This window comes from Vombatus ursinus, unplaced genomic scaffold (genome assembly GCF_900497805.2).
Source record: "Vombatus ursinus unplaced genomic scaffold, bare-nosed wombat genome assembly UNPS02014794.1, whole genome shotgun sequence".
In the NCBI taxonomy this organism is placed as follows: Eukaryota; Metazoa; Chordata; class Mammalia; order Diprotodontia; family Vombatidae; genus Vombatus; species Vombatus ursinus.
The window spans coordinates 18,364,922-18,384,929 of NW_020954572.1; the positions used below are offsets into that span (position 1 = coordinate 18,364,922).

Here is a 20,008-nt window from a genome sequence, read left to right on the forward strand (position 1 = left end):
TCTACATACACATTCCTATTAAACATTTGCACATTAGTCATGTTGTAAAGAAGACTTAGAAACAATAGGAGGAACCACAAGAAAGAAGAAACAAAACAGAAGAGGAAAAAAAAAGAGCAAATAGTATGCTTTGATCTGCATTCAAGCTCCATACTTCTTTGTCTGGATGTGGATAGCATTTTCCTTCATAAGACTTTTGGAGATGTCTTAGATCCTTGCATTGCTGAGGAGAGTTAGTCATTGCAGAACTTGGCTGTTATTGTGTACAACATTCTCCTGGTTCTGCTCACTTCACTCAGCATTGGTCCATATGTGTCTTTCCAAGATTTTCTTTTCTTTTTTTTTTATATTTTTATTAATTTATTTATTTTTAGTTTTCAACATTCACTTCCACAAGTTTTTGAGTTCCAGATTTTCTCCCTCTCGCCCCTACCCCTACCCCAAGATGGCGTGCATTCTTAATACCCCCTCCTCCCCTAAACCGCCCTCCCTTTCTGTCCCCCCCCCCCCCACTTTCTCTTATCTCCTTCCCCTTCTATTTTCTTATAGGGCAGGATAGATTTCTATACCCCTTTGCCTGTATATCTTATTTCCCAGTTACATGTAAAAGCAGTTTTTAACATTTGTTTTTTAAAACTTTGGGTTTCATATTTTCTCCCTTCCTCCCTCCCCACCCCCCTCATTGAGATGGTAAGCAACTTGATACAGGTCATACATATGTAGTCATGTAAAACACTTCCATAGTAGTCATGTTGTGAAAAACTAACTATATTTTCCTTCATCCTATCCCATCCCCCTGTTTATTCTGTTCTCTCTCAGAAGTGTTTGCTTCTAATTATCCCTCCCCGAATCTGCCCTTCTTTCTATCATCCCCCTGTTCTCTTATCCCCTTTCCCCCTATTTTCCTGTAAGGTAAGATAGATTTCCATACCCAATTGAGTGTGTATGTTATTCCCTCCTTAAGTCATATCTAATGAGAATAAGATTCACTCATTCCCTCTCACCTTCCCCGACTTCCCCTCCACTGTAAAAGCTTTTTCTTGTCTGTTTTGTGTGAGATAATTTACCCCATTCTACCTCCCCCTTTCTCCTTCTCACCCCTTAGTTTTTTAGATATCACTCCTTTATCTTCAACTCACCCTGTGCCCTTTATCTATCTATCTATAGATAGATATATTTTTTCCCTCCAACTACCCTAATACTGACAAAGGTCTCATGAGTTACAGATACCATCTTTCTATGTAGGAATGTAAACAGTTTAACTTTAATAAGTCTCTTACAATTTCTCTTTCCTGTTTACCTTTTCGTGCTTCTCTTGAGTCTTGTGTTTGAAAGTTAGATTTTCTATTTAGCTCTGTCTTTTCAGCAAGAATACTTGAAAGTCCTTTATTTCATTGAATATCCATTTTTTCCCCTGTATGATTATACTCAGTTTTGCTGAGAAGGTGATTCTTGGTTGTAATCCTATCTTCTTTGATCTCTGGAATATTATATTCCAAGCCCCGAGATCCCTTAATGTAGAAGCTGCTAATTCTTGTGTTATGCTGATAGTGTTTCCACAATACTTGAATTGTTTCTTTCTGGCTGCTTGCAGTATTTTCTCCTTGACCTGGGGACTCTGGAATTTGGCTATAATATTCCTAGGAGTTTTCCTTTAGGGATTTCTTTCAGGAGGTGGTCAGTGGATTCTTTCCATTTCTATTTTACCATCTGATTCTAGAGTATCAGGGCAGTTTTCCTTGATAATTTCTTGAAAGATGATGTCTAGGCTCTTTTTTTGATCATGGCTTTCAGGTAGTCCAATAATTTTTAAATTTTCTGTCTTGGATCTTTTTTCCAGGTCAGTTGTTTTTGCAGTGACATATTGCACGTTGTCTTCTGTTTTTTCATTCTTTTGGTTTTGTTTCATAATTTCTTGATTTCTCATGAAGTCATTAGCTTCCATTCTAATTTTTTTTTGTTTTTTTGCTTTTTTTTTTAGTGAGGCAATTGGGGTTAAGTGACTTACTCAGTGTCACACAGCTCGTAAGTGTCAAGTGTCTGAGGTCAGATTTGAACTCAGGTCCTTCTGATTCCAAGGCCAGAACTGTATCCACTACACCACCTAGCTGTCCCTCCATTCTAATTTTTAAGGAAGTATTTTCTTCAGTAAGCTTTTGGACTTCCTTTTCCATTTGGCCAATTTTGCTTTTGAAGACATTCTTCTCCTCATTGGCTTTTTGGACCTCTTTTGCCATTTGGGTTAGTCTATTTTTTAAGATGTTATTTTCTTCAGTATTTTTTTGGGTCCCCTTTAGCAAGCTGTTGACTTGTTTTTTATGATTTTCTTACATCATTCTCATTTCTCTTCCCAGTTTTTCCTCTACTTCTCTTACTTGCTTCTCAAAATCCTTTTTGAGCTCTTCCATGGCCTGGCACTGATTCATATTTTTTTTTGGAGGCTTTGGATGTAGAAGCTTTGACTTTGTGGTCTTCTTCTGGTTGTACGTTTTGATCCTCTTTGTCCAAAGTAAGATTCTGTGGGCTGACTTATTTTTTGTGCTGTTTGCTCATATTCCCAGCCAATTACTTGAGTTTTAAACACTTTGTTCAGGTAAGGGTCTCCTTCCAGTGTGGAGAATGTACTGTCCCAAGCTTTGGGGGTTTTGTGCAGCTGTTTTCAGAGGTACTTAAAGGGAACTGTAAATTTTCAGTTCTTGCAAGGTGGTATGATCAAGGAAGAGGTGTTTACTCCTTTGCTGGCCTGGGCTCTGGTCTATAAGTGACTGCAAGCACTCTTTTCGCCACCACAAGCTCCACCACGCCATCACTCCTCCTCTCCCCAGGACTGCCACCCAGAACTGCGACCCAGATCCAAGCATGGGCAAAGCAAAAGAATCCTGCCGCAGAAGCTGCGAAGAGATCCCTGCAATCCCTATTTGATCAGCCACTTGATTTCCCCCCTCTGTCTGTGGACCGAGAGCTCCCAAAGTAGCCGCCACCCCAAGGCTGCACCAGGTTTAGTGAGGCCTGGTCTTTGCCTGCATGGCCCACACTGAACTGCATTCCTCTCCTAGCCCAGTGCAACAGAAATTTCCAATCAACCATCCAGATTGTCTTGGTCTGGAAATTTGTTTCACTCTGTCTTTTTGTGGGTTTTGCTACTCTAGAATTTGTTTAGAGCCATTTTTTACAGGTATTTGTAGGAGTTTGGGGGAAAAGTCAAGCAGGACAGCTTTTACTCCGCCATCTTGACTCCGCCCAAAGATCTTTCCAGGTTTTTCTGAAGTCTGCTTGCTCATCATTTCTTATAACACAATAAGTCTTCCATTATATTCATATACCACAATTTGGTTAGCCATTCCCCAATTGATAGGCATCCCCTCAATTTCTAGTTCTTGCCTACCACACAAAGAGCTGCTATAAATATTGTACATGTGGTTCCTTTTCTCATTTTTATGATCTCTTTGGGATACAGCCTTAGAAGTGCTGTTGCCGGGTCCAGAGGGTATGTACAACTCCACCAATAATGCATTAGTGTTCCAGTTTTCCCACATCTTCTCAACATTTATCATTGTCCTGTTTTGTCATGTTAGCCAATCTGATAGGTGTGATGTAGTACCTCAGAGTTGTTTTAATTTGCATTTCTCTAATCAATCGTGATTTAGGGCGTTTTTTCATATGACTGTAGATAGCTTTAATTTCTTTATCTGGAAACTGCCTGTTCATATCCTTTGACCATTTATCAATTGGGGAATGACTTGTATTCTTATAAATTTGACTCAGTTCTCTTTATTTTAGAAATGAGGCCCTTATCAGAGACATTGGTTGTAAAAATTCTTTCCCAGTTTTCTGCTTTCCTCCTAATCTTGGATGCACTGGCTTTGTTTGTACGAAAACTTTTTAATTTAATGTAATCAGAATTATCCATTTTGCATTTCATAATATTCTCTATGTCTTGTTTGGTCATAAATTCTTCCCTTCTCCATAGATCTGACAGGTAAACTATTTCTTACTCTCCCTGTTTGCTTATATTGAAAGCCTTTATGTCTAAATCGTGTACCCATTTTGACTTTATTTTGGTATAGGGTGTAAGATGTTGATCTATGCCTAGTTTCTACCATACTCTTTTCCAGTTTTCTTAGCAGTTTTTTTCAAATAGTGAGTTCTTATCCCAGAAGTCTTTGGCTTTATCAAACAGTAGATTACCATAGTCATTGGCTACTGTGTCTTGAATGCCTAACCTATTCCACTGATCCACCACTGTATTTCTTAGCCAGTACCAAGTGGTTTTGATGATTGCTGCTTTATAATACAATTTAAGATCTGTTATGACTAGGCTACTTTCCCTAGCATTTCTTTTCATTAGTTCCCTTAAAGCAATTTCTTTTTAAAAAGAGTCCTTGAGATACTAGTTCTCAGACTAAAGCCCAGTTTTATAATCTGAATGTTTTTGCCATTTCTAGGTTTTGGTGTCACTCATTTTTACTTAATTTGTCAGTTAAAATGCACTGTCTCAATATAATTCCTCTTAACTTTATTTTCTCTTTTTCATTCCAGGAGGCTGAAGAACCAGTGGTGGAGTGTCAGGAGTGTGAGACTGAAGTCTCTCCATCGCAAACTGGTGGCTCCTCAGGAGACCTAGGGGACATCAGCTCCTTTTCCTCCAAGGCATCCAGCTTGAACCGAATGTCAAGTGGAGCAAGCAGTGGCCTCTCAGCTGCACATAGCAGTAGCAGCTCAGGGAAGGGAGCTGGACTCGTCAAAGGGAAAACAAGTGGGCCAGAACCTGCAGATTTTGCCTTACCCAGCACTCGAGGAGGTCCAGGAAAACTGAGGTGCTGATATTGGATCCAGAGGGAGAGACATGGGCTTAGGGTGGGATGAGGAGGCTGAGGGGTAGAAGGCTTTAACTTCATAAGGAAAGGGGAGTGATGAGAATGGCAGAGAGGGAATTAGACAGATTTTTGCCAGTCCTCCCTACCTGCCTGCCCCAGACTAAATTAGTTCCCTTTTCCTCCCTTGCTTTTGGGTTGTTATAGTAGGTGGTGCTTTCTTAGGGTACTTTTAGCTTATCAGTTAAGATATTGCTGGAGGATCAGTGTGAGCCTGTCATTCTGAATCTGTAGGCCCTCATTCTGCTGACAAAGTAGCCTCCTTCATAGGCCAGAGACCCTGATGGGCTCCTGATGACAAAAGTAATGGGAGGTGTGTGAGTATTAGGAACAGTGGGGGTATGTTATTCCCATGCCTCTTTCCCTGCTTCTTAGGAACTGCCTTGGAAACCATAGGATCATATAGATTAGAAGTGGAAAGGACCTTAAAGATTATAGAGTTCAAACTACTCATTTTTCAGATGAGGAAACTGGGGCCTGAGAAATTAGGTTCTTCACCTAAATTCATGCAAATAGTAAGTAGCAGAGGGAAAATTCAGACTCAAGTTTTCTGATGCCAGATCCAAAGCTTTTCCCACTACAACTACGCTGCTTCTCTCACTTCTGAAGTCCATTGTTTTTATGAAGAGTGAGACAGAGATTTGGGGTGGTAATTCCACTCTGGCTCTTTGCTTTCTGATGCAGAATCTGTAATGGACAGAAAGGCAAGACAGGAGTAGAAGTAGGTTTGCTGAGTTTGATGGTTACTCAGAAAATTTTTTGGGAGGCATTTAGCTTTATCATAGAGAAGAAGAAAATTCTTCATTTCTTCTTCCTCCTTTCTATTTTTACCCACTTCCATTTCATGACTGATATTTGACTGATGTACTATTATTGGCATTAGGGGCTAGTATATGGTGGCCTGGCATGTAGCCTGGCAGATGGAGAAAAAAGGACTGGGGGTTTTGAGAAGACTTTGAAAAAGAATTCACTAAAAGATGCTCTCTGACTAACCTGCCTTCGTTCTACAGTCCTAGAAAAGGGGTCACTCAGATAGGGGCACCTGTGTGTGAGGAGGATGGTGATACAGGCCTTGGCATCAGACAGGGAGGAAAAACTCCAGTCACACCTCGTGGCAGAGGGCGAAGGGGCCGCCCTCCTTCTCGGACAACTGGAACCAGGTATTTGGATAGTGTGAGATGTACTTAATTGGTTATTTGTTCATTAAAATAGGAGGAGAAGAGAGTAGAAAGAGAAGGCCAAATTATATGGGGTGTTAGGAGAGAAAAGGGGGGTATATTTTGAATTGCAGGATGATTTAGGTAAAAATGAGAGCAACTGAAAGATCAGACTCACAACTGTTGAGGTCATTGGCTTAACATTCTGCCTATTCTCTAAAGAAGTGGGAAAATTAAAAGTTAAGGTGCATGTGTCTTTTATCTCATTCTCACTTCATCATTCTGCATTTCCTTTTCAGAGAAACAGCTTTGCCTAGCCCACTTGGTGTTGAGGATATCTCAACGAGTGTCTCACCAGATGATAAGCCCTTCACTCGCATTGTACCCCGTATGCCAGATGCCAGCAAACGAGCAGATGGCAGTACTGGAGTCCTACGCCGTAGCGACTCTCCAGAGATTCCTTTGCAGGTTGTTGCTGGTCCGTCTGATGGCCTAGACTCCTCTTCTCCAGGAAACAGCTTTGTAGGGCTCCGAGTTGTAGCCAAGTGGTCCTCCAATGGCTATTTTTACTCTGGGAAAATAACACGAGATGTTGGAGCCGGGAAGTATAAGCTGCTTTTTGATGATGGGTACGAGTGTGATGTGTTGGGCAAAGACATTCTGTTATGTGACCCAATCCCACTGGAGACAGAAGTGACAGCCCTTTCAGAGGATGAGTATTTCAGTGCAGGTAATGAAAGGAGCAAGGTCTTTTTTGGGGGGGAGGGGCAATTGGGGTTAAGTGACTTGCCCGGGGTCACACAGCTAGTAAGTGTCAAGCGTTTGGTCTGAAGCCGGATTTGAACTCAGGTCCTCCTGACTTCAGGCCTGGTGCGCTATCCACTGCGCCACCTAGGTGCCCCAGGAGCAAGTTCTTTAACAGCACAGTGTGTCCCTGGGTACATAGGGTGCTTTCACCAATTAATGAAAAGTCACCCCAACCTACCTACTCATTAGGTTGAGGTCAGAAATCCTATTCACCCAAAACTAGCTGCTCCAGTCACTTCCTTTTTGATTTACTGTCTGTCTTGATGAAACCAGATAGATGACTGCAGCTGAAACAAATCAAATGACTGCACTTAGTAAAAAGTTGTACTTCTGTCTGTGTGTGTTCACATGTATGCAAAAGTGCACATACCGAGGTTTTTCTGGTTGGAGGAACTGACTTTCTGTCCTTATTCCCTCCCCTGTAAGATATAACTTTCTTAGGGAACAGGGAATTTAACTTTCTGAGGGGTAGGCAGTGGGTATCTTTTCTGCTTTGTGCATTTCATTGTTCCCTCTTAATGGATTAAACTGGTAATAACATGTCATTGTTCTTTTGTTACGTAGAAACAATTTGCCTTGCTTAGAGTTTTTCTTTTCCCTTAGGTGATGGGGGAAAAATTATGTTGTTTCTGAGAACCCAGGCAATGTTTTATCATTAGGAATCTTTTATTTTGAGTTTCTATTGCTTGCTCTTCTCAGTTTGGAGTAGGCTTGCTCATCTTATAGTTCTTGATGGCAAGGCGATTTAGAGGGATGATGTCTGGTAAAAGTTCCTTTTTTTTTTCGTCCTGTGACTGAAGGAATTCTACCAAATATGTGAAACACAATAAATACCAAAAATTTGGTCTAAAATATGTACTAATTTATGTTCCAGATATATACCAAATATACGTATGTACCAAATTCAGAATACTTTGTTTTAAGTAAGAAAACAGCTCTTGAAGGTCCACATTTAGCTTTTTAAACACCAAAGATATAGATGCTCTTGTCTTCAGAATAAATTCTGGAGAAAATAATTTAATTCTGTCTCTTTGAGCTCTCAAAATTATTTCTAAAAGTCGGACCAGTGGCTTGTTTTTTTAATTCTTTTGTTTCTTTTTAAGACTATGACATATTATGTAGCTCTTACCCTGATTAATTAATTCTTAGCTTTCTTATGTTTTCTTTTGAGTCTTGTGATTTATCTTGTTGAGTTCCATAGTTTGGTGGGGTTCAGGAAGGATTGTAAAGAAATTTATGATAAAGAGCAGAACTGAGTGTTACTTTCCCTTTCCTATTCTTTTTGACATTTGTCTCAAGGCTGTGATACAGGGTTCTGAAAGTAAGTTTCTCATGTATTAGAAATGGATTTTCCCAGTTCTATAACCTAACATAGGCCAGGAGAATAGAACAAAATGGATTCTTCTGATTATAGGTTTGAGGGTGAGGTGGTGTGAAGATTCCTTTTTTTTTTTAAACTCTCTTCTCCAATTAACTCTTTAATATCACAATAACCCAGCAAGTTTGGCATATATTGGCTTATTGATAAACCAACGATTCTTATGAAGGTGGGTAGTGCTCAGGATTTCACAAAGCTAGGTTGTGATACAATCAAGATTAGAACCCAAGTCTCCTAAATTCTACCCCAATTTCTATTCATACTGTCATGTACTCTTATTCTAAGAAGTTCTTGTTAGTGATTGGGTCAGAATTAGAGCAATGGCATGGTCTTTCCCTTTTGTTCTGATTCTTCTTTCACAACATGGCTAATGTGGAAATATGTTTAACATGATTGTACATGTATAACCTATATCAGATTGCTTACTGTTTGGGAGAGAGAAAAATTTGGAACTAAAATCTTACAAAAATGAATGTTGAAAACTATCTTTACATGTAATTGTGAAAAAAATACTATTAAGAAAAAAAGAGAAGAAAAAAAGAATTAGAGCAATGGGGTCAAGAGTAGAGTGAGAGAGGAGCAGACAGGAAAGGCATATTTCTGCTTCATACTAGCTTCTCTTAGCTTCCTCCTCTCTAGTTTCTTAAGATGCCCACCAACTCCACACCTGAATGTAAGGTGTATGCTTCCCAAAGAAACAAAATCAAAAAGGACTAATGAGTTATTGTCAACTACTGTTTACAGTACATCATAACTTTGAGAGAACTATTAGAACCATCAAAAAGCCAGTAGTGCTTGGCTTGGGAAATAACTTTAATAGCTCTCATACAAGAGTCCTATTTCTGATACCCTAGAACTTTTTTTATCCCAGCCCAAATGTAGTAGCTGAATATATTTTGGTTGGTAGTGCACTAGTTGTGACAGCTAGTGTTTAGTCATCCCAACTTTCAGATGTTTGAACCATCTGGTTTAGGCTCACTGGGCAGAGCACAGAGTGAACACAAGTATCCAACTACGTGGAATGGTGTTACTGGCAACAGCTTTCCTTTATTGTTTTTCTTCTCAGGTGTGGTGAAAGGACACAGAAAAGAATCTGGGGAATTATACTACAGTATTGAAAAAGAAGGCCAAAGGAAATGGTACAAGCGAATGGCAGTTATCTTATCATTGGAACAAGGGAACAAACTGAGGGAGCAATTCGGGCTTGGTCCATATGAGCCAGTAACACCCCTCACCAAGGCAGCAGACATTAGCTTGGGTAAGATCTGTTTTCTCTGTGCCGCTAATCTCAAGAGGCCTTGTCAAGCATGTATTAAAAGGCAGTGTTTTGGGTAGCTTGAGCAAAATTTCATTAACTTTGTTATTGTTATATCCATTTGTGGCTGATCAGATGGACATCAGGTGCATTTTCCTGGGCCACTGTCTATTCCTATTCCCCTCCCAGCACTTCTAGTAAATCCTTTTAATTAGATATATTTTTGCTTTTGCTTTGTCTGAGATCAGGATTGCTACCCATGCTTTTTTTACTTCAGCTGAAGCATAATATATTCTGCTCTAGCCTTTTACCTTTACTCTGTGTGTGTTTCTCTGCTTATAAACAACATATTGTAGGGTTATGGGGTTTTTGTGTTTTTTTTAGGCAGTTGAGGTTAAGTGTCTTGCCCTGGGTCACACAGCTAGTAAGTTAGGAAGTAAGTGTCAAGTGTTTGGTCTGAGGCTGGATTTGAACTCATGTCCTCCTGACTTCAGGGCTGATGCTCCATCCACTGCGCCACCTAGCTGCCCCAGGATTATGGTTTTTAATCCACTCTGCTATCCACTTCCGTTTTATGGAAGAGTTCATCCCATTCACATTCATAGTTATGATTACTAACTGTCTCTTTTTCTCCACCCTATTTTCTCCCCATTTATACTTTCCTCTCTCCTTTCACCCTTTCCCTTCTTGCCAGTGTTATGCTTCAGACCACCACCTCCCTCAATCTGCTCTCCCTTCTATCAGCCCCTCTTCCCTTTTCTTTCCCCTTTCTCCTGCTATGTCTGCTCTCCCTTCTATCCACCCATCTCCCTTTTCTTTCCCCTTTCTCCTCCTACTTCCCATAGGGTAAGCTAGATTTCAATAAACAGTTGAATTTGTTGTTATTCCCTCTTTGAGCCACATACAATGACAGTAAGGTTCAAACCATGCTCATGCCCCCCTTCCCTCTTCTCTGTACTGTAATAGGTCTTTGCGTCTCTTCATGTGATGTAACTTATCCTATTCTGCCTCCTCCTTTCCTCTTCTCCCAGTATAATCCTTTTTTTCACTCCTTAATTTTTTTTTATCATCACATCAAAGTCAACTTTAGTCAATCTCTGTCTATGTGTACCCCTTCTAACTACACTAATAAAGATATCGTTCTCAAGAGTTATAAGTATCATCTTCCCATGAAGAGATGTAAACAGTTTAACTTTATTGGATAATGTTTTTTTTTTCTTTCCTGTTTACCATTTTGTGCTTCTCTTGAGTTTTGTATTTGAAGATTGGATTTTATGTTTAGCTCTGGTTTTTTTCATCAGGAATGATTGACAGTCGTCTATTTCATTGAATGTCTATCTTTTCCCCTGAAAAATTATGCTCAGTTTTGATGGGTAGTTGATTCTTGGATGTAATCCAAGCTCCTTTGCCTTTCAGAATATCATATTCTAAGTCTTTTGATCCTGTAATTTAGAAACTGCTAAGTCCTGTGTAATCCTGTGGTTCTACAATATTTAAAGTGTTTCTTTCTGGCCACTTGCAGTATTTCCTCCTTGGCCTGATAATTCTGGAAATTGGCTACAATATTCCTTGGAGTTTTCATCTTGGGATTTCTTTCAGGAGGGAATAGGTGGATTCTTTTTTTTTTTTAATTTAATTAATTGATTTATTTTAATAGGTGGATTCTTTCAGTGACTATTTTACCCTCTGGTTCTAGGATATCAAAGCAGTTTTCTGTGATAATTTCTTAAAAGATGCTGTCAAAGACTTTTTTTTTTTAATCATGGCTTTCAGGTAGTCTAATAATTCTTAAATTATCTCTCCGGGATCTATTTTCCAGGTCAGTTGTATTTCTGTGAGGTATTTTACATTTTCTTCTATTTTTTCATTCTTTTGCTTTTGTTTGACTGATTCTTGATGGCTCATAGAGTCATTAGCTTTCACTTGCCCAATTTTAATTTTTAAGGAATTATTTTCTTCAGTTAACTTTTGTACTTCCTTTTCCATTTGCCAATTCTACTTTTTAAGGAATTGTTTTCTTCAGTCAGTTTTTATTCTTCCTTTTCCAAACTGTTGACTCTCTCTTGCATACCTCGCATTTCTTTTCCAAGTTTTTCTTCTGCCTCTCTTATTTGACTTTTAAAATCCTTCTTGAGCTCTTCTAAGAAGGCTTTTTGGGCTTAAGACCAATTCATGTTCCTCTTTGAGGTTTTGGATGTAGGTATATTGACAGTGTTGTCCTCTTCTGAGTTTGTGTTTTGATCTTCCCCATCACCATTGTAACTTTCTGTTGTCAGTGTTTGTTTTTGCTTATTGCTCGATTTTTGGCCTATTTACTAGCTTTTTCTTTTTTTTAAAGGAGTTTTATAGTCTTTTTTTTTTCTTTTCTCTTCTCTCTTTCTCTTTTTAAGGCAATTGGGGTTAAGTGACTTGCCCAGGGTCACACAGCTAGTAAGTGTCAAGTGTTTGGTCTGAGGTCACATTTGAACTCAAGTCCTCCTGACTTCAGGGCCGATGCCCTATCCACTGCGCCACCTAGCTGCCCCTATTTACTAGCTTTTAAAGTTGAACTCTCCTGCTGGAGCACAGAGAGCACTGTCCCAAGCTTCTTGTGCTGGGAGTCACAGGCCTGGTCTCTGGCCTTGTGTGCTGGGACCTCAGGTGCTGGTGGCTAGAGGCTGTAGGGGTCTGGTAGTTTACCTGGTCCTGAGCTGAGGTCCTAGTGGTGGTACCTGGCATGTGCTGAGGCCCAGTGGAGTTTTTGGTGTTTCCCTGAGGCTACACTGAAGCACATGGAGATCTGACCCCTAGATGATGCCTGTATACGCTGGGCTGTGCTGGAACATGTGGAGTTCTGGCCACTGGAGGTTGCCTGCCCCACCTTCTAGTAAATCCTTAGGCTTCTTCTTGCTTCTTCAGCTCAGCAAGAGATAAAACAAATCTTCAGCCATGGAGGTGTGAAACAGAAAATGGAATGGTCCTAGAATGTGTTTCATGCTTCAGTGAAAGGTGTGAGGGACGGGTTCAGGGCCTCAGACAGTGAAAACTAATTACTTTCTGTCTTATTTGGTTACAGATAATCTGGTGGAGGGTAAGCGGAAACGGCGAAGTAACCTCAACTCCCCAGGCACCCCCACTACCTCCAGCAGCAGTGCCACCGCTACTCCTCCACGTAAAGCCCTTGAAAGTCCTCGAGTCTCCATGGGACTTCTCTCTGGCAAGAGGAAACTGATATGCGCTGAAGAAGATCGATCCCCTGCCAAGCGAGGCCGCAAGTCTACCACAATAAAACCTGGTAAATCCTCTTCCTTCAGATTCTTCCAGATACCTCCATGACATGCAAAGGGTAGGACCCTTGGCAAAAGGTAATGAAAGTATTATAAAAAGTAGTGTTAATTATGTGACCTTCTGTCCTGCTGATGTGTGCTGTACACATATTCAGCTATACAGGGCATAAAATACTTTCATATAGTCTCCTATTTTAGGATACTCCAGCTCATTAAGGAGTTAATCACTCCCTTTCTATCCTCTCACCACAATATTCTTGACAGAGTAAGGTGAAGAGGGAATGGAGATAATATCTGAAAAAAATTTAAATGATAATTTTTGTGATGGGTGTAGTGGGGGGGCAGGAAAAGGAACCAGGGCTGACTCTGGGCAAAACTTAGAAGGAGCTGAAGTTTGTTGTTGTCACTTTCTCATGGTACATGTGCTGCTTGGTGTCTCATTTGCCCTCAAAACCTGGGAGTTTATTATCTTGTGATGTACATTGACTGTCTAGAACCTCTTCACTATAGCACCTCATGGCTTTTACTAATCTGTGTTCCGTGTTCCAGTGGTTCCTCCAATCTCTTCACCTCTAATGAATTCTTATTCCTTTGGGAGTTAGGAAAGCAGTTTGAGTAAACTACACTATTAAATTTTATTAAAAAGGTAGCTATTTTTGTGTCCAGACTTGTTATTTGTATCTTCATCATCTGGGTATCAAAATGTCCCTAGAAGCAAGCTTCTTTCTAGTTTCATAGTTTAACTGGGGAAAAAGTTACCTGTCATCTTAGTCTTCATATGAGCCTTACAGTCAATTTTCCTGACACAAATATCCATTTTCTTTTATTCCTGGAAATTAAATTTAATTCTGGAAACAGAGGGGATCAAACAAATCTGGATGTGTCATAAGCCCTTAGCTAACAAGTTCACCCACTTCCTAGGTACTGGAAACAATAACAGACCAGACACTGAAATTTGGAACCAGCATAGTAGGAAAGAGGAAATTGACAGACACTGCCTGGGGCGGGGTTCTCACGGCCATGAATCTTATCCTAGCTAGTCCAATAAATGTTTGGTTTGGTGTGTAAAATTTTTAATTATTTTTGTGTACTGAAAGATTTTTCATTTTATGCATATCATTGTGTCATTGATTTTATTATGATTTTTATTTAAGTTTAAAATAAAATTTTCATGTATGTTCAGTCTACATAGTTTTTATTTTTGTTTTTTGCTCATGTAACGTGGTTGTCTGCTCAGAACTAAACAAAATAGAGTGGAATGTTGTATACTACTTTGTACTCAGGCAGGTAGGACATATTTAATTTAACAAACATTTGAAATGCCTACTATGTGTAGACCATTACATTCTTAGGTTCCTTGGCTCTGGTACAAAGTCAGAGTTCTCTGTAATAATGTTGTTTTTGTTCTTACCCAGGTACTGTGGGAGTAGGAGAGTTTGTGAGCCCATGTGAGGGTGGAGACAATGCTGGAGAGCCATTAGCTTTGGAAGACCAGAGGGGACCGTTGCCCCACAACAAGACCTTGTTTCTGGGCTATGCTTTTCTTCTCACCATGGCCACAGCCAATGATAAGCTAGTCAGCCGCTCTAAATTGCCAGATGGTCCTACTGGGAGCAGCGAGGAAGAGGAGGGTGAGACTACTGTCCTCATTTCCCGTGGAAATTTGTGGGTTTCTGTCATAGCTTCACAGTTCTCTCATATTCATTCTAGCTGCTGTGCTTCTTTTGGCAAGTAGAAATTGACCCTGAATTAAGGAATGGAGAAAAGCAAATGTGCCTCCTTCTCAATAGTCTATCATCTTTCCTATCCAAAGTTTCAAGGAAGAGACCATAGCAAAACTGGTGGAAGGGGATAAAGGTGACCGTGGCTTTCAGGGGTCTTTGGCAGGGTGGGTATGTGGTGGTGGCAGGTCTTCTTTGAGTATTTTCAGTAAGCAGTTTCTAGACATTTTTCATCCATTTGACCACAAACTGAATGTACAATTATATTAATAACATCATGGGGAGTTAGGAGGAAGATTTGCTCCATGCCTTCAGAAAGTCTTGAGTCTTAAGACTCACAAGAAGGAAAGAAAGCAAGTGTGAATTTAAATACAAATGGCTGACGACAACACATCAATCTATCCATTATGGCTATAATACAGACTTTTGTCTAATGTGATATTTGCATACTAGCTACAGATTTCTGGCTGATGTTCACTCTTGGAAGAGCAAACTGAATTTGGCAGTAGTATTATGAAAGTACTTAATGATCAACAATTATATTAGCACTTCAGGGATGTGTCTCTTAAACCCAGTTAATGAATAAACTATTTTTCTGAATATTTAACATTAGCCAGAACTCCCTGTACAATGTTAAGATTAGTTGAATGTTAGCCAAAATTTGGACTTTCTGATAAGTGCCAAATATTCAGAGAAATGGGAAAAATTTGAAGGGGGGCAGGATTTGCTGGAGACATCTAGGAAGGCTACAGGGAATCATTTTAGCAGAAAAGAGAAGTGATTGTGGTTCATTTTTTGGTACTAGTGGTATGTTTTATAACTTGGAGAATGAATAGAGGCATGTAAGGGACAGGAAGTGGATGGGTTTTTTCCGCTAAAGAGAATTGAGGTGTAATAGAAGTAGAAGTCATTTGAGTCCAGGAATATATACTTTGTTAACAGGCTTTTAAGTTGATTACATATTTGAATTTGATTCTATAGGTAATTTGTGTTCTGAAAAGGGGACATTGACATTTGGGGCCTTATTTTTCTTTACCTTTCTAATATTGCCAAATCTTGTTCTCATTCATATTCTTTTTCCCTTCTTGCTTCTTGCTTATCTTTCTCCCAGCCTTCTGCTCCTCACCCTTAAGAATTTTGATGATAAAAGTCCCCATTTCATTGTCCTCATTTTCATGCACTATAATTTTGTAACAGCATTGATTCCCAAGTAACTGGATTGCGAGAAGGGAAGGAACATGAGGTCATCCTGGGGATTTATATGGGGTGATGTTTCAAAGTGGTTGTTCAAGGACTGTTAAGAATCCATTCAGTTTTTGGTTGCACCCCATCAGGTAGGGCAAATTATATCTCCAAATATAGATACTGAATTCATAGTAACTGAGACGAATTAGAGAAGTATAATCGATAGTACTGTTGGGGGTTAAAACCTAAGTAGACACAAAACTAGGCAAGCCTATAACAGGAAAAAAAAATTGATTATCATCATGGTATAATATTAAGTCAGCATGAAGGTACAGTGTATTGACAGATGAAAGTAATCCTTTTTTTTCTCGTAGTGTTGGGTCAGACCTTTATAGATGGTCCATTTTGATGTTTATTTTAAGAGGGATATAGAATAGCTAGAGTCTTAACAAAAGAGAAATAATTAATGGAATAGCAAATAGGATCTTTGAGAAAAATATAAATAGGTTTACCTATTGGATGAAAATACTGGCTCAGGAATTGCCCTAAGTGTATGAGGTGGTACAGGAAGCAGGGACCTGCATCTCTTATTTTCTATTGCAGTACTGTTTTATTTTTGACATAGAGTCGTGGAGAGAATACTGTACCCAGCTGTAGAATGCCTAGGTTCAATTTTTAGCTCTCCTACTTACTAGCTGTGTGACTTTAGGCAAGTATCTTAACATTTCTGCCTTAGTTTCTTCTCTAAGATGAAGATAAGACTTCACTGTGTCCCTCACAATGGTTGTTTTGAGGAAGGTGCTTTATAAATTTAAAAGCATTATATATAAATATGAGCTATTATTATAGGATAAGGGGATTATTTCTGGAAATTTTTGATGGGGAGGGTGGAGGGTTGAAATAGAAAATCATGCACTGGATTGTTTTTTGTTTTTTGTTTTTTGTTTTTTTTACATTAAAACTTCAATTAATCAGAATCCAGTTGGCTAGAAGCCTTAACCAGAATTTTCTCTCTCATTTGTCATCTTTATACAGCAACAACAACAACAACAACAACAAAAGCTTTCAGGATATAACCTGGTATTAGTGATTGTCATCTTTTATAGCAACTTCAAGATTATTTGATAATCATTAATATTCAGGTTTCATCTTAATCACTGTAATCTGATTTATCAAATAACAAGTCATATTATATTATCCTTTACTAAGACAGGAAAGTTGGCTAATAATACGTTTTAGAAAGATTTTTCAACAACATAAATTGAAAGAAAACAATTTTTCTGGATAATCCACTGAAACCAGAAAATTAAACTGGAATATCTCTTCCCCCTGGCCCTCCCCCCAGCATTTTGGTATATTGAAGTTTTAGTGTATAGGGGAAAAAGAATGTGAATGAGGGGGAATTTGAAGGTTTATATAAAGAGAGTGCTGATCAGCTATTCTTCATCTCCACAGAGGACAGAACTAGAGGAAATGGGCTTAGTTTGCAGCAGGAGATTTAGGTTAGACATAAGGAAGAACTTCCTGACGGTAAGGGTTATGAAACATTGAAACAGACTACTCTGGGAAGTTATGGAATTTCAATCCCTATAAGCAGCCATGGTTTAGATGCAGGCCTGACTGGGAGGACTCTTGATGTTCCTTCCAGTTTTATTGTCCTGTCTCCATTCCTCAACTATCCCACCACCCTTTCTTCTCGCAGCCTTTTCTACCTTTCAAGAATTCTTATCATCCATGGGGAGGCCCTTCAACTGGCTCTGGAGACAGCTGGGGAGTGGGAGAGTGGGTAGTAGGAAGCCAAGTATAAAATAAGAAAGAACAAACGAGAAGTTTCTGGCAGTAACTGGATTTTATTGGTTCTTCTTACTTGATACAGAATTTTTGGAAACTCCCCCTTACAACAAACAGTATACAGAGTCCCAGCTCCGAGCCGGAGCTGGCTACATTCTTGAAGACTTCAATGAAGCCCAGGTGAGTGTTTCCTCCTGTGTAACTTCCTAGAACGGTGGTGGTGAGAGAACCTGCTCACTTTTGAGAGAAGGGGATCAAGGGGAGAACTGAGAAGCTGCTACATGGCAGATGCTGTGAGAAGGAATTTTTGGGGTGAGTAGAGAATAAAGTTTAGGCTTAGTATAGGGAGAATGCTATTGCTGGGAACAGAAAAGATGGGGATTCGAATTTGAAAGAAATTTCCACTTTACACTTCTGATTCTTAGTATGTGGACTGGTGTTATATAGGAATTTCTGCTGGGGTATTAGGGCATCTGGAGGTTTGGTGAGTTGCATAAAAAGGGGAAATGAAGCTTTTTGGCAACTGGATGGGCTAAGGCACATTAGTTACTGTTTAGAGGGCTACTTAGCTCCCTTCTCAGTTTTTTTGGGACTACCTTTTAGGGACTATCTTAGAACAAAATCATTGAGCATATCAGCTGAATTTCTTCCTTCCCAGTGTAACGTGGCCTATCAGTGTCTTCTGATTGCGGATCAGCATTGTCGGACTCGGAAGTACTTCTTGTGCCTTGCCAGTGGGATACCTTGTGTGTCTCATGTCTGGGTCCATGACAGCTGCCATGCTAACCAGCTTCAGAACTATCGAAATTACTTGCTGCCAGCTGGATACAGTCTCCAGGAACAGAGGATACTGGAATGGTAAGGACCCTGGAATTCATTTTGAATTCAGTAGGATAATATGCCAGATGTACAAATGAGAACCTAGGCAAGGCAGTGCTGTGTGTAATGATAAGATCTGAGTGGGAAAGGGCTATAAGTCAATAAGCATTTATTAAGTGCCTATTATGTGCCAGGCATTATGCTAAGCACTGGGGATACAAAAGACAGTCCCAGCCCCCAAGGAACTCACAATCTAATGGGAGCAGCAAACAGTTATGTGCAAGTAAGTTGAATACAGCATAAATAGGAAATAATTAAAAGAAGGAAGGCACTAGAATTAAGAGGGGTTGGGAAAGGCTTTCTGTAGAAAATGAGATTTTAAAAACAGAAGATTTTATATTTGATCCTGGAGGCAGTAGGGAGCCACTGGAGTTTATTGAGTAGTGGAGGCTTGACATGGTCAGACCTGCACTTCAAGAAAATTACTTTGGTAGCTGGAGGGTGGACAGGAGCAGGGAGAGATTTAAAGCAGGTGGGCCTGTACCAGGGTGTGGAGAGAAGGGGACATATTTGAGAGATGTTGCAAAGGTGAAATCAACACGCCTTGGCAACAGTTTGGATATGGGGGATGAGAGAGTAAGGATTTCAGAATGATTCCTAGGTTGTGAGCCTGAGAGACTAGGAGGATGGTGTTACCTTTGACAGAAATAGGGAGGCGGGGGTAGGGGAAAATGTTTGAGGAAAAGATAATGAATAATTTTAGATATGTTTAGTTTGAGATGTCTGAAAGGCAGTTGGAAATGAGAGATTTAAGGTAAGGAGAAAAGTTGGGGCAGGATAGGTAAATTTGAAAATCAGCATAGAAAAGAGAATTAAATCCATGGGAACTTTGAGAGGGAGTTTTTTTCTTATTGCTTCCACTATTTTCTCCTTTACGTGGGAACTTTGAAATTTGACTATGATGTTCCTGTAAGTTTTCCTCCTGAGATCTCTTTCAGGTGGTGATCAATTCATTTTTTCTATTTCTACTTTGCTCTCTTGTCCTAGAACTTCAGGGCAATTTTTCTTGAGAGGAGAGGGAGATAAGAACAGGGCGAAGGACACTTGAGACTGAGATGTCTGAAATGTAGGAGAACTGGAGAGAGTGATGTCTAAAAAACCTTCAAGAGAAGAAAGTATCAAGGAGAGAGTGATCAACAGTATCAAAGGCTCTAATGTGGTTGAAGAGAATGAGGATTGAGAAAAGCCCATTGGATTTGGCAATTAAGAGATCATTGGTAACTTTGGAGAGAGCAGTTTGAAATTGGAAGCCAGACTGCAGTGGATTAAGAGAGTGAGAGGAGAGAAAGGCACCTATTGTAGATGACTTTTTCAAGTTTAGTCTTTTTTTTTTAATTAATTTATTTTGATTTATCAACAATCATTTCCATATGCTTTTGAGTTTTAAATTTTTCTTTCCTTCCCTCCCCACCACCCTCCCCAAGACAGCACACAATCTGATATAGGCTATACATATACATTTCTACTAAACATATTTTCACATCAGTAATGTTGTAAGTAAGAATTAGAACCAATAGGAGGAACCACCAGAAAGAGGAAACAAAACTTCAGATGTGTTTCCTGTAAACAACATATTGTAGGATTCTGGTTTTGAATCCACTCTGCTATCCAATTCTGTTTTATGGGAGAGTTCATCCCATTCACATTCACAGTTATGATTACCATCTGTGTCTGTCTCCCCATCCCCCCCCCCCC

The 20,008-nt window shown here is 39.6% G+C and overlaps 1 protein-coding gene across 1 annotated transcript in view; it reads left to right on the forward strand.

Moving 5' to 3' along the window:
• Nucleotides 1-20,008, forward strand: part of TP53BP1 (tumor protein p53 binding protein 1) — a 130,686-nt gene that overhangs the window by 102,556 nt on the left and 8,122 nt on the right. The window contains exons 19-26 of the mRNA XM_027869976.1: nucleotides 4,540-4,817; nucleotides 5,885-6,034; nucleotides 6,331-6,761; nucleotides 9,283-9,474; nucleotides 12,527-12,745; nucleotides 14,153-14,368; nucleotides 17,520-17,614; nucleotides 18,093-18,292. Of these exons, the coding sequence (XP_027725777.1) occupies nucleotides 4,540-4,817; nucleotides 5,885-6,034; nucleotides 6,331-6,761; nucleotides 9,283-9,474; nucleotides 12,527-12,745; nucleotides 14,153-14,368; nucleotides 17,520-17,614; nucleotides 18,093-18,292 (1,781 nt within the window). The remainder of the gene's footprint in view (nucleotides 1-4,539; nucleotides 4,818-5,884; nucleotides 6,035-6,330; nucleotides 6,762-9,282; nucleotides 9,475-12,526; nucleotides 12,746-14,152; nucleotides 14,369-17,519; nucleotides 17,615-18,092; nucleotides 18,293-20,008) is intronic.